Raw genomic sequence first — 23,772 nt, forward strand, 5'->3', positions numbered from 1 at the left:
GCCAGTAGCTACAGCTCTGACTAGATCCCTAGCCTGGAAACCTTCACCTGTGGAAACCGCCACAGGTGCGGTCCTAGAAAAGATGAGAAAACAAAAAGAAAAAAGAAAAATGAAGAGAAAAACTGCCAGCCATCCAGAGAAGCTGCAGGGAACTTGGGTTGAGAAACCCACCTCTCCAAATCCCTGGCATAGATAGATACAGTTCTCCATTTACCCTACCTACATGTGGTCTAAGTTGAAGCCCACGTCTGGAAAGGGATTCCTGCAGGCTCTGGGGAAAGCCATCCTGAAACTTCCCTGGAGGGAAGTTCTCATAATGTACTCACAAAACTGCCACAGGAAAACATTAACCCAGCTGAAGCAAGTGTACATTTAAAAATTGTATATTAATTGAATAAAACACTTCTGTTAAGTGAGAATTATAAAACAATCTGGGCAAAAACTACAAAGTAAAGGGTTTAAGTTATCCAAGTGATAACTGAACAGAGACACTTCATTAAAACTATAGGACAGGAGTTCCTGTTTTGGCTCAGTGGTAATGAACCTGACTACTATCCATGGGGGTGCTCATTAGATCCCTGTCCCCGCTCATTGGGTTGAGGATCTGGCGTTTCTGTGGCTATGGTGTAGGTTGGCAGCTGTAACTCCAATTCGACCCCTAGCCTGGGAACTTCTAGTCAGGCTAGCACCCCTAACCATCAGTGTGGCTCTAAAAAAGAAAAAGGAAAAGAAAACCAAAGACCAATGTCTGAAGTTTCCACTGTCCATGTTCTCATCAACACTTGTTACTGTCTATCTTTTTTATAATAGATATTCTACTGGATCTGAAGTGGTTCTGTATGCTTTTTTTTTGTCTTTTTCTGGGGCCACACTGGCGGCATATGGAGGTTCCCGGGCTAGGGGTCTAATCGGAGCTACAGCCGCCAGCCTACAGCAGAACCACAGGAACTCGGGTTCCGAGCCGAGTCTGCAACCTACACCACAGCTCATGGCAACGCCAGATCCCTAACCCACTGAGCAAGGCCAGGGACCGAAACCGCAACCTCATGGTTCCTAGTCGGATTCATTAACCGCTGCGCCACAACGGGAACTCCGGTTTTGTATGCTTTTAAGGTAGATTTCAAATTAAGCATGCTGCAGATCTATTTTTTACATTGAACTATTTTATCTCAAGCTAGTTTATGATAGTTCAAATGGTTGTTGAAGGCCTTTTTGTTTTGTTTTGTTTTTTAGGGCCACACCAGCAGCATATGGAAGTTCCCAGGCTAGGGGTGGAGTCAGAGCTGCAGCTGCCAGCCCATGCCACATCCACAGCAACATAGGATCTGAACCTCATCTGCAACCTACATCACGGCTCAGGGCAACGTCGGATCCTTATGGATACCATCCAGGTTTGTTACCACAGAGCCACGAGGGGAACTCCCAGTAGAAGGCCTTTCTAAAACTACCTTATCTTACAAAATGTAGTTGTAATTTAAATGGAAAATAACCATATGGTCACATTTCCTGATTCTTTATGAGTCTTTATCCAGTCTTTGATTATGATGTTTTTAATGTGTTTAAAATAGTAAACACACTAATAAACACAAACTACACAGTATCACCCTGACTGCCTACCCTGCCCCCAAAGAAAAGGCTGATTATTTTTTTGCCCAAAGGACGTGAATTTTTGTTGCTTAGGAGAAGCGTGTTAGAGGGAATCACCTTCTCCTTGTAATTAGTTACATGATTTCAGACATTCATAACCACGTTTGCATAAGTCAGGGCCGTTGGCCCCGTCCTTTAGGAACACTTTACCAGAACATCATTACCACTTTCATGTAGGAAGGTGTAGGCAGAAAAGCCCAGATATTTGCAAGTGCTCTTGGAATAAACAGAAGGATTCTGCTCAAGTTCACTAGTAGTGTGTCAGTGGAGGTATGCTTGAGCAAAGGGCTTTCAGCTCCTCCAGTTCTGTTAGTATAACAAATTGTTAACCACTTGTATAAAGACTTTTTTCCAAACTCAAGTTTTGGTTTCTTCTCTGTGTATCTTCTTGCTTTATAAGAGGCAGTAAAGCACATCTGGTTAGTGTTCAGTGCTTATGGCACTTGTAAATAAAGAACTCTCTTTCTGTTACCAATGTGTAAATGCTGTGCTTAGAGCTTTTGATATTTAAAACATCATGGAATTTGTATGTCTGAGGCTAGAGTATGACTTTTAGGAAACTGGAATTTGTCCTTTGGCTGTTTTGTCTTAAAAAAAAAAAAACCTTGACTTTGTTGGCCCACATCCTCTGTTTCCATTTTCTCTTGTTGCCGAGCCACATAATCCACGTTGGACAGTTGTGCAAGCCTCTGGGGTCCTGGGGCCTGGGTTCCCCTCCAGCCCTTCAACACACAATGTCTCTCTGTTCCCAAATAAAGCTGTAAAGTTTGTACAGGCCTTTTCTGTTTCTTTCGTCAGCCTTAGCCCCTGGAAATTAGTATTTCTTCAAATGTTATTTAAATGTACATGTAAGCTGAACTCTTAATAGAAAGAAATTATGAAAGATAAATAGAAAGCATACGAACATTCAACTAAATGTCTTTACAAGGAAATTTTCATGTAACAAAAATTTCTAAGCTGCAGCTCTTGGCCCATTTCTCTCAAATGTGATTCAACTAATTCCCGTTGAACAAAATCATGTGAACTATATTTTCAGGGTAGAGATTCAATTGCACTTTTATGTAAATGAACCAAGAGGGAGTCAACAGTAAAATCTCCATCTTTTCAGACAACTTTAAGCCTTTCCACGCACTGAAATACCAAGGGGATGAGGATGTATTGAAAACATTCTTCAGAGCACACAGAAAAGTAATTTTAAAAATGATTGTTCATAAGACTGCCAGGGAGAAAATACCAAAAATGCATATCAAAAGATGTGCCCTTCTCTATCAATTATGATCCAAAGAAAACGCATATTGACTGCTTCCCAGAACAATATTTCAGATACTTCTGCATCAAGAAAGGCTTGCAGATCGCTAGTCTTAATCCAGGAAGATCAAGTAAAAGAAAATAGATTTTATGATATTTGTCCCAAATCCTGGAACATCTGTACACAATATTTCATGAATTTATGGTCACTGCTCATCCAGATAGATAGGACAGAACTGGAAAAGACCCAAAAAGAGACAACAAAGGAATCGAGATGGCTATGCGGCTTCCAGATGAAAAAAGATCAAAGCATTCTCCACCCTGGATGGCAGTGGCAGAGGGGAGACATTCGTGTATTTACTTTATTCTGTCTTCTCCACTGGATTGTATGCTTCCTGGGCTCAGGATGATATATTTTAACTTTTTGTTAAAATATAGATATAGGAAAGGGCACACATCATGAACACACAGACAATTTTTCACAAAATGAGCTTGTAGAACCACTGTCCAGAGGAGGCAGCAGAGCAAGAGCAACCTCCAGAGCCCCCTTTGCTCCCTTCAGTCATTTCCCCCACAGGGCCAGGACCACCCACCTGGCACAGGATTCTGCAGGACTGGGTTGGTACCTCTTGCTCCCCAGGGTGGGAGGTCCATCCATGTGGAATGTAACTGGTGATTGTTTGCCTCATTGTCATGTAACCTTCTGTCCTGTGGATGAGGCACAAAGCACCCATCTAGTATTCTGTTCCTGGGGCTTGGAAGGTTCTGATTGTAAATAGTGGTGTTGTGTGCTTGTCTTTTGGTGACACACGTGCATGTTTGTCATGCTGAACTGCTGAATCTTAGGGGAGATGTATGTTCAGTTTCAGGAGGTGTTGCCAAACAGTTTTTGAAAGTAACTCTGCCCATTTACACTCTCACCAGCAGGATGTAACTTACATCAGTTTCAACACTGGTTTTGTCAGTGGTTTGTAGCCATTCAGGTGTGTATGGTGTGGTATTCCATTGTGGTTTTTATTTGTACTATCCCAATGCTCAGTGTTATTTTGTTGACCAGGATGTACCCAAAGTGCCCAGGGTTGTTATTAGAGCTCTTTCAACACAAGTGACAGAGGATGGGACAGAAACTAATTCACACCGGCTTAGCAAAAAAGGCAGGTTAGTCACTCCAGGGGTAGTAGAGAGCTGGAGTAATCCAGACAGTCAAAGAAAGGATTCCCAGTGCTTGGGGATGACAGCGAGACAGAGGATTCCCCCTCCAAGGCCCCATCTCTGAGGGTTCTCCCCTGGTTGTCTGCCAGGGCAACGCTCAGGCTCACACCGCCCGGAAGAGGCTGCCTGCAGGTCCTGTCTTCACAGAGCAACCTCTGCAGGAAAAGGCTTTGTCTTCCCAGAATCTACCTGTCAGCTGGCCCAGGGCACACTATACGCCACACTGTTTGTGAGGACCTATCAGTCCGTGATGACCTGAGCTAATCCTGTGAATGGGGGCAGATCTGTTGCCAGAGGAGGGGAGATGAGAAAGTGAGCAAAGAAAAACAAGTCTGACAGTCCGCAATAGCTCCACTCAGCAGACACTCCACACATCATTCTGAGTGAATGAACGAGGCAATCCAAGTTCACCATGTGTGTAGGCTTCATCATGTGTGAGAGAATGAACTTAAAATACTTTTACTTAAGAGGTCCTCTAGGAAAATAAAGCAGTTTCAGGACAATTCAGCAAAGAAAATCCTTTTGCCCTCAATCAATTCAAGAGATATTCCATGCTAAAAAGACGCATTGTGACAACTCATGGATGATCTGTAGAGAAATGCATAAATGAAAGTGTTTTCACTGTTGGCTACTCTCCTGTTGTCTGTTTTGAGTCTCAAGTTGAGCCCAGGGTCAGCTAGCCTCTTCCTCCTGCCTGGTCCTGATGGGCCTGCTTGTACTGTTTGTGGCCAGATGACAAGGCATGTATTATTCCAAGACCCAAAGAACTATTATGCATGTTCTTTTAAGATTTCTTTGAGTGAAACCTGGGAGTCCCTTATTAAAATAAATAAGCATGATAAATCCATGCCAGGACATGATGGGGTGTCCATAGGAAGGAACTGGGTATTTCTCTCACAGATGTCATGTGGGATCCTGGGTGGGAAGCCTGAAACAGAATAAGGAAAAGCTAAGGACGCTGGATAAAGTATAGACTTTAGTTTAAAAGTCATTACCGATATTGATTCATTAATTGTAACAAATGTACCACACCAAAGTTAGATGCTAATAATATGGGAACTCCATACTATCTTCCTAGTTTTTCTCTTAATCTGAAACTGTTCTAAAACATAGTTTGGGAGTTCCCATTATGGCTCAGTTGTAACAAACCCAACTAGTATCCATGAGGACTCAGGTTCGATCCCTGGCCTCACTCAGTGGGTTAAGGATCTGCCATTGTCATGAGCTGTGGTGGAGGTCGCAGATGAAGCTCAGATCCCACATTGCTGTGTCTGTGGTGTAGGCCAGCAGCCACAGCTCCGATTGGACCCCTAGCCTGGGAACCTCCATATGCCATGGGTGTGGCCCTAAAAAGACAAAAAAAGAAAGAAAGAAAAAAGAAAAAGAGAAGGGCATTGTGGTCAGGAGGCCAGCTTGGGTGGCATCTGCACTTTGGGGTCGTGGGAGCAGCCTTGCACATCTCTGAGCTTGTTTTTATTTTTCTTACATTTTTTTATTTTTAAAAGGGGCATGGTTGCTCAGCTAGTTATGGAGCTGCCACTGTCATTGCAGTGGCTTCAGTCACAGTTGTGGTACTGGTTTGATCACTGGCCTGGGAATTTCCACATGCCACAGACGTGGCCAAAGAACAAATAAATAAATAGGGCATAATTTTATCTCTTTGCCTCATAAAGGTATCCTGTGATTCAATATGTAAAGATCTGGCAAAATTAGAAATATATTCCTGTCTTTTGAACTCTTACCAGGGCTTGTTTTCCCTCTCACGTTTTAATTCTCCTTGACCAATATTCATTTTATTTTATTTTTCCTTAAACTGTCAGGATTTGAAGTAATACAAAATTTCAACCATTTAAAATTTTATTTTTACAAGTCATTTATGCCCTATTTTATTTTGTCCCAGGGATGAGAGCTGCTCTCATTTAAATATTTAAATCTTAAATTCTATATCCAAGCTATTCATCAAGGATGAGGAGAAATTGAAAATATTCTTGGAGTTACCGTCGTGGCGCAGTGGTTAACGAATCCGACTAGGAACCATGAGGTTGCAGGTTCGGTCCCTGCCCTTGCTCAGTGGGTTAACGATCCGGCATTGCCGTGAGCTGTGGTGTAGGTTGCAGACGCGGCTCGGATCCTGCGTTGCTGTGGCTCTGGCATAGGCCAGTGGCTACAGCTCCGATTCAACCCCTAGCCTGGCAACCTCCATATGCCACAGGAGCGGCCCAAGAAATAGCAACAACAACAACAAAAAAGACAACAAAAAAGACCAAAAAAAAGAAAATATTCTTAAACATGAGAAGCCTTGGAGTTTCCACTGTGGCTCAGTGGGTTAAGAACCCGACTAATATCCATGAGGATGTGGGTTCGATTCCCTGGTCTCACTCAGTGTGTTAAGGATCCAGAATTGCCCCAGAATTGCCTCAAGCTGCAGCGTAGGTTGCAGATGCTGCTTAGATTGGCCAGCAGCTGCAGCTCCAACTTGACCCCTAACCAGGGAACTTCCATATGCTGCAGGTGCAGCCTTAAAAAGAGAAAAAAACAGAAAAGAAAAATAAATCGAAATATGAAAAGCCTCAAAAATGGATGATTGAAACAAACCACCTTTGTGGGGCACCCTGCTAAAACCCTTCTGAAATGACAGTAGAAAAGTTTTAATTTTTTTTTAATTTTATATAGTTGATTTACAATGTTGTGTTGATTTCTGCTGTATAGCAAAGTGACTCAGTTATACACATATTCTTTTTCGTATTCTTTTCATTATGGTCAATCACAGTATATTGAATATAGTTCCCGGTGCTGTCCAACAGGACTTTTTATCCATCCTGTGTATGTGCTTTTTTGCATCTGCTGATCCCAAATTCCCAGTCCTTCCTTCCTTTACCCCCCTCCCCACTGGCGACCACAAGTCTGTTCTCTATGTCTGTGAGTCTGTTTCTGTTTCATAGATATGTTCATTTGCGTCTTATTTTAGATTCCACATATAAGTCATAGCATATATTTGTCTTTCTCTGTCTAGGTTACTTCACTTAGGATGATAATCTCCAAGCACATCCATTTTGCTGCAAATGCCAATATTTAATTCTTCTTTATGTCTGAGTGATATTCCATGGTGTGGAGAGAGAGAGAGCGAGCGCATGTTCTTAATCCAGTCATCTGTCTATAGACAGTTAGGTTGTTTCCATGTTTTGGCTATTGTGAATGGTGCTGCTGTGAACACAGGGATGCATGTATCTTTTCAAATTAGAGTTCTGTCTGGAATTGCTGAATCAGATGGCACTTTAGTTTTAGTTTTTTCAGGAACCTCCATACTCTTTTCCACAGTTGCTGCACCAACTTACATTCCCACCAATAGTGTAAGAGGGTTCCCTTTTTTTTCATACTCTGTTCATCATTTATTATTTGTAGTTTTTTAATGATCACTATTCTGATCTGACTGGTGTGAGATGGTACCTCACTGTAGTTTTGATTTGCTATTCTGTCATAATTAGTGATGGCACTTTTTTTTCATATATCTCTTGGCTATCTGTATGTCTATTCAGGTCTTTTGTCCATTTTTTAATTGTTTTGTTGTTGTTGTTGTTGTTATAGGGTTCTATGAGCTGTTTGTATATTTTGGAGATTAAGGCCTTGTTGGTCACATCATTTGCAAATATTTTCTCCCAGTTCATAGGTAGTCTTTTTAGTTTGGTTATGGTTTCCATTGCTGTGCAAAAGCTTATAAATTTGATTAGGTCCCACTTGTTTATTTTTCCTTTTGTTTCTATTGCTTTGGGAGACTGACCTAAGAAAACATTGGTATGATTTATGTCAGAGAATATTTTGCCTATAATTTCTTTTAGGAGTTTTACAGTGTCAAGTCTTATATTTAAATCTTTAAGCCATTTTGAGTTGGTTTTTGTGTATGGTGTAAAGGCGCGTTATAAACTTCATCAATTTATATGCAGCTGTCCAGTTTTACTGGCACCACTTGCTGAAGAGACTGTCTTTCCCCATTGTATATTCTTTTTTTTTCTTTGCTTTTTTTTTTTTTTTAGGGCCACACCCGCGACATATGGAAATTCCCAGGCTAGGGGTTGAATTGGAGCTGTAGCTGCTGGTCTACACCACAGCCACAGCAATGCAGGATCCAAGCCACATCTGTGACCTACACCACAGCTCACAGCAACACCAGATCCTTAACCCACTGAGCGAGGCCAGGTATTGAACCTGAGTACTCATGGATGCTAGTCAGATTCATTAACTGCTAAGCCATGATGGCAACTCCCCCATTGTATATTCTTTTCTACTTTATCAAAGATTAATTGTCCATAGGTGTGTGGGTTTCTTTCTGGGCTCATAGTGAGGGTCTTAAAAGACATAATGCACAAGGATGAAGAATAGGCCAGAGGAAGGCAGGAGTAACATATAAGAAGCAGATAACAGCGTGTTATTTGATGCAGACCAGAGAAAGGCTAGTAGACTTTAGTAGAAAGTCTAAATAAGAGTCCCTCTGTCATCCCTGTGACAGAGGCCTATGTGAAAAGGCAGGAAACCACCAGAAAGGGCCTGGACTCTGCACCCTGCTTCCTCTGGAGAGAACACTACAACCTTCTAATGAAAAACAGGCACTGCCAATTGCCTTTTCTAGGGCAGGAGCTCTTTACCACTGGGGACTTAAATCTTATTATACCATGTGGAATATAGGAACAAACCTTTAGGGACAGTTATGCTTCCCAACAAAAAGGTTTTTGTTGGAAGTTCCCTGGTGGCCTAGTAGGTTAAGGATCCAGTGTTGTCACTGCTGTGGCACAGGTTCAATCCCTGGCCTAGGAACTTCCCTGTGCTGTGGGCTTGGCCCAAAAAAATGTTTTCGTTGCTACCATCAACATCAGTTGCCAGCATGAATTATATTACAAGTTGACTGTAATAACACTTGGCCTGTGTATTACTACTGTATTTGAGTCTAGATATGTTATATGGTAGGATTGTTTATAAGCTCAGGTTTTGGAATCTGATTGCCTTAGGTTTGAATCAGCTCACTAGTTGTGCAGTCCTGAGCAAGTATCTTAATTCTGGGGGCTTCAGTTTCATTTAAATGAGCATTATACCTACCAATGGTTTCATTTGACTGCTGTGAGCATTGAATGAACTAATGCATGTCAAGGACATATGGCCTGCAAATGTTAACAAGAGGCCAGTAAATTGTGTGTGGCAGTGTGGGTGGTAATTTGTCTTTTGAAAAAAGAAACTTAACACTTTAAAAACTCAAAAAGTTAGTGATTCTATGAAAAAAAAATTAAATTAGACCATAACAACTTTTTTTTTTTTTTGGCTTTTTGCCATTTCTTGGGCCGCTCCTGCGGCATATGGAGGTTCCCAGGCTAGGGGTCCAGTTGGAGCCATAGCCACCGGCCTATGCCAGAGCCACAGCAACGCGGGATCCAAGCCGCGTCTGCAACCTACACCGCAGCTCACGGCAACGCCGGATCGTTAACCCACTAAGCAAGGGCAGGGACCGAACCCGCAACCTCATGGTTCCTAGTTGGATTCGTTAACCACTGCGCCACGATGGGAACTCCCCATAACAACTTTAAATTACAGTCAGTTTCAATGCTTTGGACATTACTTTGAGATTTATGAAAAATGAGAGTTTTAATTTTAGTAAGGATAAAATTGCCAGTGAATATATGAAATATCACTTTCATCATCTGCTTGCATTTCATTATTTTGCTTGCATAATTATATTAAAAACTATATGAAGAGGAAGTTGTGAAAATTACCTCTAAAGAGTTTCTAGGAGTTTCCGGGTAGCCTAGTGGTTAAGGATCAGATGCTATCACTGCTGTGCCCCAGGTTTGATCCCTGGCCTGGGAATTTTTGTATGCCACAGGCATGACCAAAGAGAAGAAAAAGTTTCTAGCATTGATTTTTACGTTTATATGCGTGTATGTTCAGCTGTTTTTTTTGTTTGTTCATTTGTTTGTTTTGTCTTTTGTCCTTTTAAGGCCACAACCACGGCATACGGAGGTTCCCAGGCTAGGGGTCGAATCGGAGCTGGAGCTGCCAGCCTACACCACAGCCACAGCAACACCAGATCCGAGCCGTGTCTGCGACCCACACCACAGCTCACGGCAATGCCGGATCCTTAATCCAGTGAGCAAGGCCAGGGATCGAATCCGCAATCTCATGTTTCCTGGTCGGATTTGTTTCCACTGCGCCACGATGGGAACTCCTGTTCAGCTGTTGTTGTTTTTTTATATTAAAGAGCAGCACATATCATTTATTGCTTATCAAATCAGCAAAGGACTTCTTGTTATGGCTGCACCAGCAGCATATAGAAGTTCCTAGCATAGGCTTCGAAATTAGAGCTGCAGCTGAGGCCTACATCATAGCTTGCAGCAACGCCGGATCCTTAACCCACTGAGCAAGGCCAGGGATCATACCCGCATCCTCATGGAGACTACATAAGGTCCTTAACCCACTGAGCCACAGTAGGAACTCCTGTGCAGCTTCTTAATTATCCTTCTGACAATTTTTAAAGGAAACCAACCTGGCTCACTTTTTCAATTATTAGTTTAGGAGAGAACAGACTACATTTGTTAAATACAGCATACAGTTGCTCCCGATTAGCTTAGAATGACAATGACAGTCTTTTTGTGTGTGTGTGTGTCTTTTGTCTTTTTAGTTCTTTTAAAAACAGAACTCCCACTTGGACTCATATCCCCACATGAAGTGATATTTACTGTCTAGTAACCTTAATGGGGTTGATCTTTTACGGGTACACTGGCCTTCACATTGAGTGCAGGGTGGTTGTTTCCTGGCTGTATATATATGACTGATTTTGCTTGCCTAACTCCCCTTTCCATTCTAAAAAGGGAAGATTTAGAAGAGTTCTATGTGTAAACTTTATTCCTTCCTAGGAATAAATAGAGTGATTTTACAGCTGCAGAAGGAGGAAGGCTAGAGAATCCTGGGGCGGGGGGGGCACCAAGGCGTTGGGATGATTTGTTTGTTCCCTAGTAGCGTGTGCAGGATTCTGAAGGGGTGTGGTGTGTGTGTGCTCGTGCATGTGTCCCATTCACCTCTCTTACTAAGCTCTTTCCCCTGAAAGGGCCTGGAAGCACTGAAGGCCCAGGAGCAAGGAGCCTAGGTCTTGGTATCTAAATAGCATCAGCTCCTCAGAGAAATGCTGATCCCTGTTGAATAAATTAGTGCTCTGTGAGTCAATACTGATACAAAATAAATAAGGGAGAAGTAAAAACTCCTTCTGGTGGAAAGCTGCTCGTCAGTGTGGAAGGAATGATGGAGACAGACTGTCACCCTTTGGCAGCCCTCATGTGGGTTGACTCAGCTCAGAGGCAGCAGCAAGGCCCAAGCTGGTGAGTGGATGTCAGATGAGGAACCAGACAGTGGCTTGGTCTCATGATGTCCACTTGAAAAATATCAATTAGAGAGGGAAAGGGGTGACTCAGGAACTAGCACAGTAGCTTTTCCACTGCACTCCCGACATGGCATCAAGGGGACGTCAGGCCTAGACTGAGGCCCATCTGTAACCCTACAGCCCTCATTTTCCAAACTGCCAAGACTTGAATGTGGGACAGACGGGCTTGGGGTGGGTGGTCTATGATGGACACAGAAGGGAGAAATAGGAATTTTCTGGTTGGAATATTATGTTTTGGTAAAGATGGAAAATGGCCGCATTTGGGGAAATGCCCACTGAGTGTCCAGGGATAAGGGGTATCGTGTCTGCCACTTGCTCTAAAACCAGATGAGTGACCACAGGTATCATGGTTGTGGGGAGCCTGTGGGGAGGTAACAGGGGCCCACACGGGCAGGATGGCCTCAGAGCCCTGGAAACCATACACTTGTTCACTCTATAATATCATTATGTGACTTCTGTGGTTATTCTGTGATGTTGTAGGCATTTCCAACCTTTTGATGTTAGAACAGTGGTCTCGGGATTTTTGAGTGTGGATACCCAGCTTGACTCTGACCGACTACTTGCCCTCCCAGAGCTGCACCGGCCCCCAGCCTGGAGCTACTGCGGGTGATCCCCAGCTCAAGCCTATAGGCAGACAGGCTCTCCCTTGTCTTCCTCCACCCTGCAGTGGAGTCCCTGCTCTGGGCAGATGACAAAAATGATATAGTTTAGTAACACGTTTGATGTCCTTTATCCAAGGGAAGCAGTGCATGGCTTGGGGGAATGCTGTGCCTCTCAAGCAGAACACTGTTCCCAAGGAAGTTTAATAGACATATTAGAGGCCATATGAAAACAGGGCAGGATTGGCCAGAAGACACGGCTTTCTAGGCTAAGGTGAGCTCACTAAAGCTGAGTTGGAGGATTGTTTGTTTTAACTTTTTAAATTATTTATTTGGCCACACCTGAGGCATTCGAAAGTTCCCAGGCCAGGGATCAAACCCAATGCCAGGTCCTAAGTCACTAGGCCACCAGGGAACTCCTGAGTTGAAGGATTGTGACTGGTGTTAGGTGTGCAGGCTGACTTTTGATTTGTGCTGTGGGCCATGCCTCAGGAATGGCTTCCATTTCTTGGGTCCTGATTTACAAATTAACTATCAGCCGCCCCTACCACCATCTACCGAAATCTGTCCCCACGTCATGTTGATTGGAGGACTGGCCACCTTCCTCTGCATCTACTCCCATCGACACACACCTAGTACCAGTCCCTCGGACCCCTCACCACCTGCTCCCATTTTCCTGCTTCTCCAAGCAATAGGGCCTCCTTGTAGAGCAGCCTGTGTCTGTGTCTCCTTCCTCACTGCACACTCTTCTTTATCCACCAGGATCCAGCACAAGCCCCAGCACCGCCAGTGGAGTTACACAGGCACCGGTTCCCTCCTCCCTGAGCCCTGCTGGTGCTCCCACCCCACACTGGCCTCCACCTCTGCCCTCTCCACAGGCACTTCCACCACACTGACCTTGTATCGGGGTCCCCCTCTCCCCAACAGTAAGGCTGCCTACATCCTTGCTCTCCCTGATTCTTCTCCATTCTCACATCCAGCCAGCCCCATCCATTCCTCCTCCAGAACACATTCCTTCTGTCACCATCAGGCCACCAGCAGCTGTCACACCAGGTCACACACACCCTTCTCCTTCCTTTTCCTTAGCCATCTTACCACAGAGCAATAAGGGTGAGCCTTTCAGGAGTCCGACCACAAACTAGACTGTGGGTCATGAGCCTATATGTATCAGCAAGGAGATGGAGAAACCAGAACCCGCAGACACTGCTGATGGAATCATAACACTGGTGCAGCCCCCGTGCAAAATAGTTGGGCAATTCCTCAGAAGGTTACATAGTGTTATATGACTCAGCAATTCCACTCCTAGGTATATAACCAAAAAAATTTACATGTCCACACCTGTGTACAGAAGTTGGTGGCAGCATTGTTCCCATTAGCTAAAAAGTGGAAAACACCCAAGTGTTCATCAGCTGATGAACGGATAAACAAAAACTGGTATATCCAGAATGGAATCCAGTATTCTAAAGGAATGCTACAATATGGGTGAGCCTTGAAAACAGGATAAAAAGCCAGTCACAAAAGTCCACATACAGTATGACTGCATTTGTATGAAATATCTAGATCTGTAGGGACAGCAGTAGATTAGTGATTACTCACGGTGGGGTCATGTGTGAGGGGTGCAGAGGGATTAAGGGGCAGGAGCTAAAGGGAAGGTTTCTTTACAAAGGATGAAAGTGTTCTGGAGTTAGAAAGTGGTGGTATTTGCATATAACCTTGTGAATATACCAAAACTCACCTTATTATACTTTAAGGGAATGAATTTTATTAATGTGGATTATGTCTCGGTTTAAGGGGAAAAAAAATCATTCAATCAGCCAGACATAATCTTTTGGAAAATATTAAAGTCAAGATGAATTAACATATCTGCAGACACTCAAGGGTACATTTAAACTCAAGAATCCGAGTTTCCCATTCATTTAAGCAGAGGTAGGGATGATCTGGTCATTGCTCCTCAGCACTGGGATGGTATGACTGATCCATCACACAAGGCTGGTTTTCTTTAAAGTTCTGATTCAAATTCTCTTCCCTTTGGACCAGCATCCAGCAGCCTTTCCAACAAAGTGGGTAAGAGGCAGAAAATCGGGGATGAATAACAGATCGCCAGCTTTCTCACAGCTACCATTTTTTTCTGTCACAAACACCAGAAGAGTTCTTGAATGCAAACTCCAGGCATATGGCAAGCAGCATAATAAACATCCATTTTGAATCACCACTTAGCATAAGCTTCCTGTGGAAGGCTGACAGCCTGGTGTGTGCCAAGGAACCGCATCACACAGCTTCTCCCAGCCTTCCCAGCAGCACGGGGGAAGCACAGGCCTCCCACTTACTCCCTTTCAGTACCTGGACCTTAATTTTACTAGTGGCAGAATGTGAAGCATCTAAGGTGCTTCAAGCTGATAACTTTCCAGTCTGGCTTCTGTGTGTGTGTGTGTGTGTGTGTGTGTGTGTGTGTGTGTGTGTAGTTATATTTTCATGTTAAATATTCTAAAATATTTCATTCTAAATATCCTAAACTCTGCCTTATCAGATTTGCATTGTCTTAATGCTTTCTTGGTGATGCAGTTGGTTTTAATGAAGGTCAAAGAGAACAGAATGTAAAACTTGCAATCGCTGCTGAAATGTCCTGATCTTAGACCGTGATCTCAGGCCCCTTCGCACTTAGAGCGGTATCACTTTTCAGAGCCTTCCCATCTTCTCCCTCAAAGCTGCCTGTACATGAACGCGTCTTTTGAGGAGACCCTCCTTTGTATTTCTGACTGTCAACGATGGTAACCAGACTCTGCTCTTTATGTCCTGTCTCCAGGCTGCTCTTCAGCCTTTTTAGTTGCTTTCTTCCTGTCAGCTCTGAACGTCTGAGGTCACCGGGCAAGTGAATAAATGATAAATGGGGTGACATTAAACTTGTATTAAGAGACAACCTTCCGGAGTTCCCGTTGTGGCACAGCGGAAATGAATCCGACCAGTATCCATGAGGATGCAGGTTTGATCCCTGGCCTCACTCAGCCTTGCCGTGAGCTGTGGCGTAGGTTGAAGACGTGGCTCCGATCCTGTGTTGCTGTGGCTGTGGTGTAGGCTGGCGGCTGTGGCTCTGATTAGACCCCTGGCCTAGGGAACCTCCATATGCCGTGGATGCGGCCCTAAAGAAAGCAAAAAAAAGGAGAGACACCCTTCCACACAGCCTCTAAAAGTTCTCCAGAAACACATACTGAAAATGCCTCATCTCTTCCTAATGTCAGCATTTCTGCTTTTTTTTTTATTTTAAAAACTAAAGGGAGTACAGTTTATTTTTTTACTGAAAGCTTCTAATCGAAACCCTCCTTTTGTTCATGAGGACAGGCCTAGAGAGGACATGAGGTCTGCTTGGAGGCAGACCAAGCCCCTGGGCCCCACACTGGAAATGGCCCAGGCCACATGCTTCCAGCTCAGCCTGGGAGTTACACTGCCACATTCGCATGTCCTCCTGTACATTCCTCATACAGTTGTTATTAATTTAGAGGAGCTTGAGGTTTAAAAATCAACCAGCACTTTCCATTTAAAACACTTAGGTATACATTTTCGCATAACAACAGTTTCACTGAAATCAGAAATCATCTGTAAGTTTAAACCAGGCCCACCCCAGCCTTTGGTCAGAATGGCTTGGTGTTTGGACGTGTTCTTGCTCCATCAGCATCTTTCACACACAGGGGTCTGGGAGCACTGGCCTCACGCTGGCAAAAAGCTCACTGATGTATGGGCTAGTCCTTTAAAAGTTGCGACACATCTTTGTCCCCATAAGACCTCCTTTGATGGGGCTGATTTTGCTCCACCTACCAAGTCCCTGCCGCTTTAGGAAGGCCTCAGCCTCTGAGACTGACAGGTTCTGCCCCCACAACAGATCCAGCCTTGCTCCTTGTCTTACGGGGGGTGGGGGGTGTTCTCTGACTGGCTGCTGTACCAGACATTTCTCAGACGAAGCCGCACCTCAGTGTCCCTCTATGGGGCTTGGGCCAGCGGCCATGGCTGGGTTTGGATTTGGATGTGCGATATGACAGGGCTTACACCTGATTTCAGCCCAGGTGTCCATTTCCATATCAGGAGCTGTGAAAAGAAGGAAAATCTGTCTTTCAAAAGCTGACCCTTTTGGGGTGTTCCCTTTGTGGCTCGGCAGTTAACGAACCCAACTAGAATTCATGAGGTTGCGGGGTCAATCCCCAGCCTCAGAGGATTAAGGATCCAGCATTGACGTGAGCTGTGGTGTAGGTTGCAGACACAGCTCAGATCTGGCGTTGCTGTGGCTGTGGTGTAGGATGGCAGCTGTAGCTTCAATTCAACCTCTAATCTGGGAACCTCCATATGCCACAGATGTGACCCTAAAAATCTTAAAATAAAAAGTTGACCCTTTTGGAACTTGAAATCTCCCTGGGGAGCCTACTTTAACTGTCTCTCATAGCACATCACCCCAATCTCTTCTAACGAGAATGAACAAAAAGAGGTTTTTCTAAGAACGGCGAATATGGGGCCACTCATTGTTCTATTTATTGTGAATATTCTGTTCAGGTTCCTGCAAAGCTTTGTTGTTCTAATGACCTGCAAGTCAAGTCTAACACTAGAGGTTCCCAGGGGCTGCTGCAAATAATAGAAAGAAGAAATTTCCAGAATTATTATATTACCTGAGGGGAAGTGGGGGAGCCAACCCTGCTTTGGAGTTGCAGGCCTCAATTTGTGGAATTTGACTTCACTTCCATTTTAGGTAGAATGTTTTTGGTATACCTTCTGTTCATGAAATCGGATCTTCAGCAGAGCATGCTTCCTGAAACCTTGTTACCCAGAATAGCCAGACAGTACACCTTTGGGGGGAGGCACCCAGGTCCCCAGGAGGGTCCAGGTAGCCCTGCACTGGCTGTGCAGGAGCCATCTGCCCACAGTTACAAACATCAGGCTGGCCACTTAGCAGCAAGTCTGAGGACAGACAGGGTGGCATATCCACTGTGGTGGGGCCAGCCCACAGGCCCCAGTTTGAAAGGCTTTTAAGGCCAAATGCTAAAGCTCTAGAGAGAGCATTTGCTTTACAAGAAGCCTGGCAGACAGCACCTCACTCCATCTTCGGGACCAGCACCACCTTGGTGAGTCAGTTGGGCAGCACGCCTGAGTGGCCTCCTCAAGCAGTCCATGTCACAAGAGACAGAGGCAGCAGGCTGGCCAGATGCTGCAGGGCCCTGGGTGGACAAACCAGTGAAACCAGAATGGGGCTGTGTAACATGTGAATGCTGAGGAGTTGACAGTGAGGCCAGGACACTGTGTGGTGGCAGAAACCTGGAGCAGCTGGTGTGGATGAGCACAGGAGGGAGGAGTAGGGCTGGCCATGGCCAGGACACCATGATGCCTGGATGAGCAGATGCACACCCGAAAATTAAAGACTTTCAAGGAATGCAAGACACCCCTCCAGAGGGTTTCTCGACTCTTTTCAAACACCTGGGACAGCGTCCCTGGGCCCCCAGACTTCTCTAACCTGTTCTTCTCCCTGCAGGAAAAGTACCCAGAGACTGTGCACCTCACCAAGGGAGCCTCCTCCAGCTACATGGGGATCAGGAGCCACAGCCGACCAGAGTGAGTGCAGGTGCCCACCACGTCCCTCCCCAGCACCCAGGTGCTGTTTCCTGGTGAAAATGAAGATAATAGTAGGAAGTAAATGTAAACCTCCAAGGGACATCCTGAGATCCACGGCGTCATCCAGATAAGCAGCTGATGGCAGGAGAGCACAAGGGGACCTCACTGGGCGAGGGCGGGGCTGTAAGGCAAAGGCCAATGGGTGCCTTCGGATGTTGGGGGGGGGACAGGAAAAAGTGGCACTGTTTTCACCCACTGTCAGGAGGCAGCAAGCCCTGCGTGAGGGGAGGACTCATCTGGCTCTCCCCCAACCCACTGCGGGTGCTTCTGTGTACACCAGGAGAGCCCCCCACCCCGGACAGGACATACCTCTCTGACTTGGGCCTAGAGGTGTTTTATTTCCAAGCCTTAAAATGGTGTTGGAGTTATGTTAAGCTTCTGGAACCTCCCTTGTTATCCATTATTTCCTGTATTCACCTTTGTTGGTGCATGTAGCTGTGGTTCATTTTCAGTGCTTACATGCCATTAGGTGAACATGTGTATTTGTGCATTCTTCAGGTCTTGGGTATCTGGTTGTTCATCATTTTCCACTATTTCTAACACTCCTGTTGACATCCCCTGGCACATGGGTACACAGCTGCTCTGGGACGTATACCTAGAAGTGAAATTCCTGGGTCATAGGGCAGATTCAGCTATCCCTGCCAGATTCTTTTTTTTTTTTTTGTCTTTTTGCTATTTCTTTGGGCCGCTCCCGCGGCATATGGAGGTTCCCAGGCTAGGGGTCCAATCGGAGCTGTAGCCACTGGCCTATGCCAGAGCCACAGCAACGCGGGATCCGAGCCATGTCTGCAACCTACACCACAGCTCACGGCAACGCCGGATCGTTAACCCACTGAGCAAGGGCAGGGATCGAACCCGCAACCTCATGGTTCCTAGTCGGATTCGTTAACCACTGCGCCACGACGGGAACTCCCAGATTCTTTCCTTTATCACTTTGTATTTCCCATCAGTAATTTTGAAGTTCCTATTGCTCTGCATCCTGTACTTCACGTGTACAGTCACACTAACACGTAGTGCGTACAAAGCGGTATTTTATTGATCTTAGTTTCCATTTTCCTGTTTGTTTCCTGTTTGTTAATGATGTTACACATCTTTTTTTAATGAACCATACTTTCTCCTCACTGCGGGTAGACATCTTGAAGATCAAAGAAGTCTGAGACCTTGGGGAAGGGCAGGAGCTCCAAGGATGCTGGAAGGAGAGCAGAGTTTCTGCCTGGGGCGGGGGGCGGCCTCTTCTGCAGGAGAGCGGTGTGTGCCATGTACAGCTTTGTCTCTTAACTGGATTTCACAAAGCACTTAGCAGTGTATCTATCTTACGTCTTTCAGGTTTGAACTGGTAATTGTTTGGAGGATACAAATAGATGAAGAAGGGAAGGTTTTGCCGAGGCTGGATCTTCTCACCAAGGCGCCGCTGTCAGGTAGGGATGTTCTGGTGAGCTCTCGTGTGCCCAAGAGACACCTACTTATTTCATATGTTTCTTTTTTTGTTTTTGTCTTATCTTTTTAGGGCTTCACCACGGCATATGGAAGTTCCCTAGCCAAGGGTTCGATCAGAGCTGCAGCTGCCAGCTGACGCCACAGCCACGCTAGATCTGAGCTGCGTCTGCGACCTACACCACAGCTCACGGCAACACTGGATTCTTAACCCACTGAGCAAAGCCCAGGGATCAAACCTGCGTCCTCATGGATACTAGTTGGGTTCTGAACTTGCTGATCCACAACAGGAACTCCCTCATCTGGTTTTATGTGGCAAGAATCAAAAGCCAAAAATCTTATCAATGTGCTTTTTATTTTTTTACATCAGTCTTCAAAATATTTTTGTCAGTAGCCACTCAAAAAAGCACATTCATGGGGGCTGCTCCCCACGCCCCCCCCTGGGCTGAGTGCAGTATCTCTGCCTTGGGCACACAGGTAGGTGCTTGGTTCACAGTTATGATTCGGTTGTCCTGGCCTCCCATGCAGTGTGGCCAGCTGGGAACAAGGGAAGGGCCTCGGGGAAGTTTCTCAGCAGTGTTTTTCTTTACAGCCCTGGAACTGGACAAGAACAGAGTCATAGAAACTGCTCCTCTCAGCTTCCGAACCCTGCTGGGTGTGCTGGGCATTGAAGCCACTCTAGAAAGCCTGATAAAATCGCTTTGCACAGAGGAACAAGTTCCCACACAGTGAACAACTACACAGGAGTAAAATGCTGTACCTAGAGGTGTGTGATTTTATTGAGTATAAACATTTGCTCTTTTCCACTTGGAAACCTTACCTTTAGAACATGTTTATGCAGTTATGGCACATTATATATAAGTTGTCAGGACATGAAAAATAAATAGTTATTTAAATTTAAAATACCAAACAAGTGACATATCTAGTGTATTTTAAAAGTAAACCTGGCATTTGCGGAAGCACAGAGGTGGTCATCCATCCTGGGAGGCTGGGAGCTGCCCCTGCCTTGGGATGAACCCCATCTCGAAGCTCAGCCCCCCTCCTATCACCCACCTTAGAGGCTTCTTGCCAGTGCAGCCTCATTTCTTAAACATTCCTCAGACACCCCAGGGGAGCCACACCCCTCTCCTCGCCTCCCAGCTCTGGAAAGCAGCATTTGGGAGGCATGCACAGCACTCTCAGCAGCAAGTCCTCTGACAGCCACACTTCTTGGTCTTCCACAAAAAAAAAAAAATAGTGTTTAGCTTAAAAAAATGCAGCAGAACAGCAAATACGCCATTGTCTCTTCACACGGGACCTTAACACCCCCATCCCTCTGCAAAGAGGGTGTCTTTATTAAAGTCCCCCAGGGTCTGAGTGCTACACTGACCTCAGTTGCCAGCTGAAAGCAGAAGGGCTGAAAACAGTGTTTCCATCGAGTGAAGCCTCAGGGACGGGGCAAGGCGGAGTGCGAGGACAGCAGAGCTTGGGCCAAGACCCTCTATAGCACCAGCGCTCATCCCTCACCTCTTCCCTCCAGGCAGAGGGTGCTTGTTTTCAGACCAGCCGGTCCAGCCAGGACAGGCTACAGGGGGCTGCCCAGCCTACCTCTGTGAAGCCGGGGCTCCAGAACTCAACATGCAGGGACTTGGAGGTCCTTTGTGCACCCTGGGGCCGGGTAAGACCCTCCTGCCCCCAGGCCAGCAAAAAGGAAGAGCCTCGGGCCAGAGTGGCTCTGACAGCTGCCCCTCCACAAGGAGCACGCAGCTCCACACACACCCCGGAGGCAGGACTCTACAAAGCCCCCGCACACCCACACACCACATGAATGAGAGACTGGGCCACATGAATATCTTTGTCAACCTCCAAGTGTTGAAGGAAGAAGTACATGGTAGGACAGAGTTGAAGAATAAATTCTAGAAGAGCTGGCTTGATTCAAATAAGCGTAATTCTCAATTTATCACAAAATTCTCCACAAAAATTTACAATCAGCAAAATAGTCTTGTTTTTTTGTGTAGTATTTTCATACAATTCCATGGTTTCACTAATAATATTATATTACAATAAGCCTTCATTAGTCCCTCAAAACGATGATATAAATAATCTATACAACCTACCATAAAATAAAAAACTAAGATCCCCAACAGTTTTCATAGCAGCTGGGCATGCTTTTGGTGACCCCAACAAGAACCTCTTGGTGCCAGCCAGGAGTTGCTCATCTGGAAGCAGGGCCTTAGGCAGCCCTGATGGGGAAGTGGCCTGGCACGACTTGAGGCCATTAACACCACGCCTCTCAGTGAAACCCGAGGGAGGAACCGGTATGGGGAGGAGGGAAAACTCGATGCCGGCTCTGGCAGAAGTAGCTGAGGTTTCACAACACCCAAAACGCCAGAAACACAGAGCTGGCAGGAGCACAGCCACGACACCCACCATGGGCACAGCAGCTCTGCTTCCAGCTTCCACAGCAGCAGTTTCAGGTGGGAAAGAACACTGTCTCCCCTAAACTTAAAGACAAAATCATTCCGCACAAAAGAGAAAGTCAGTGCTCACACAAGTGGTGTCTACCCTTGCCCTGAGTCCCACACTCCCTGCCGACCCTGTGCAGGGCAGGCGTGGGGCACGTCCACAGGACCCTGAGCCTGCTGCTCAGCACCAATGTCCAAGCCAACAACTCACTGCTCTCCCCAGCAAGGAACCACTAAACCTGCGCTGCCATGTGGTTTGCGTCAGAAAAGTGACCAGGTGACTCAGCTGGGAAAGTTCCAGTAGTATCCGTGTTTTCTTAGAAGTCCCAACTGTAAGGTGTATGTGACAATTCAAGTTTTCTCTATTAGGATTCCGGTGGTAGGAGATCCAAACCTTGGGTCTTAGAATAAGGCTTTTTAGAGATGAGACGTGAGCACTGGGTGGGAAGGGAGACCTGCCCAGGGAGGCCTCCTGGAACACAGCACACTGCTGGGCTCATGCCCAACATTCCTCGTCCCGGAAGATGTTCCTAGTGCTCTTCCATTCTGTGTCTCCCAAAGGCAGTCCTGCCTGAACAGGGGTTGAAAAGCAAGAACATTCACAGCCAAAAGTCACCCAACACAACAGGAAATAGCTCTATCATTCAACCTTCACATTCTATGTTCAAGTTTCAAAGACACTACAGGAAAAAAGGTTAGACCTTATGGAGAACTAATGTGCAATCTTCGCTTTCCTTGAACCTGGTTGACATCAGGGTGGCATCTTTGGCATGTACAGTCTTTGAATAGTAATTGACTATCTTGCCATCCAGTTTATACTGATGAGGGATGCTCTCGTAGGGCTTGAGGTCAAGGTCCAGCACAGACACAGAGAAGGCAAACCTGGATCTCGATGAAGGGACAATGGGTCTTTGATCGGAGCTAGAAGCAAAAGAGCAATTTCAGAATACACAAACCCCAAATCCCTCATCCTAGCTCACAATGAGCACCCATTTGTTGCATGTGCACGTGTCCCATCTCTGTCTGTGCCAGCTGTATGCACTAGTGTTTGAAACTCCTGCAAGAAAAACACCTACCATGACACCCACTAGCTCACCAGACGAGAGGGAGTTAAAGTGCAAAAAGATGGAAAAGCAATTATGTAGAAAATGTGCTTGATATTCCCCACGTCCCAGTAGTGTAAACGAATGCTGAAACGTTACTTTATCATGAGCCAAGTATTACAAAACCTACAAAAAAGTAGAAAGTAGATCTGGCCATTCAACAGCCAAATGGATAAAATGTTGAGAACAGACTTCTCTTTATGTGTCTTTTCCCATGTCTGGTGAGAGACTCATGCTCCTTTATGCTTTTTCACATTTGGAGAGAGAGAAAGATCCAGTTTTATGTTTTATTCTCAAATTGTATCTGCTGTGTTTTGTATTCTGTTTCCTAGGGCTTAGTTTTGTGGTTTTTTCTAAATATTAGAATAGCCCTATGCTTATAACAGAAGGTGAACAACTACTTGTACTTTGAGACTAATTCTGCATTTTGTACTGAGACTGCTGTATACATCACTTGGCCCTCAGAGTGCTCGAAACAGTCTGCTTCCAAGTGACTGCCTAAAGACATTATACAAGCCCAAGAGTGCAGTGGTTTCCCCATGCAGACTACGCTTCTAGATTTAGAAATTATTAAAAAACAAAACAGGAGTTCCTGTCATGGTTCAGAGGTAATGAACCCAACCTGCATGCATGAGGACTCTGGTTCGATCCCTGGCCTTGCTCAGTGATTGGGTCATGGATCCGGCATTGCCATTGAGCTGTGGTGTAGGTCGCTGACGTGGCTTGGATCCCACGTGGTGTGGCTGTGGTGTAGGCCAGCAGCTGCAGCTCTGATTCAAAACCTAGCCTGGGAACGTCCATGTGCCGTGGATGAGGCCCTAAAAGACAAAAACAGAAAACAAACAAAATACCAGTTTTCCAAAGCTCCTGCCTGGGAGAAGGAGGCTGATAAACATTCCTATTACTGAGACTAATCAAGGCCTAGACTCTCCCCCAACTCCTGCTCAGAAATACTGTTTACTGGAAAGTAAATCCCTGGCTCAGCTGCTGGGGTCCCAGCTGCTCCCTTCTGAATAGCAGAG

General features: G+C 45.5%; 2 protein-coding genes across 4 annotated transcripts in view; one reads left to right on the forward strand and one right to left on the reverse strand.

Moving 5' to 3' along the window:
• The window catches only part of CENPP (centromere protein P), a 250,849-nt gene extending 230,741 nt beyond the window's left edge, over positions 1-20,108 (forward strand). For both annotated transcript variants that reach the window (XM_047779296.1, XM_047779297.1), the window contains 3 exons: positions 17,630-17,709; positions 19,096-19,187; positions 19,796-20,108. In XM_047779296.1, coding sequence (XP_047635252.1) covers positions 17,630-17,709; positions 19,096-19,187; positions 19,796-19,935 — 312 coding nt within the window. In that variant the 3' untranslated portion in view covers positions 19,936-20,108. The remainder of the gene's footprint in view (positions 1-17,629; positions 17,710-19,095; positions 19,188-19,795) is intronic.
• Positions 20,109-21,112: 1,004 nt separating this feature from the next.
• IPPK (inositol-pentakisphosphate 2-kinase) overlaps positions 21,113-23,772 on the reverse strand; it is a 59,448-nt gene continuing 56,788 nt past the window's right edge. Inside the window, exon 13 of one of the 2 annotated variants that reach the window (XM_047779292.1) lies at positions 21,113-22,568. In XM_047779292.1, coding sequence (XP_047635248.1) covers positions 22,343-22,568 — 226 coding nt within the window. In that variant the 3' untranslated portion in view covers positions 21,113-22,342. The remainder of the gene's footprint in view (positions 22,569-23,772) is intronic. The other variant, XM_047779293.1, reaches the window with a different exon arrangement.

Source organism: Phacochoerus africanus, chromosome 5 (assembly GCF_016906955.1).
Source record: "Phacochoerus africanus isolate WHEZ1 chromosome 5, ROS_Pafr_v1, whole genome shotgun sequence".
NCBI lineage: Eukaryota > Metazoa > Chordata > Mammalia > Artiodactyla > Suidae > Phacochoerus > Phacochoerus africanus.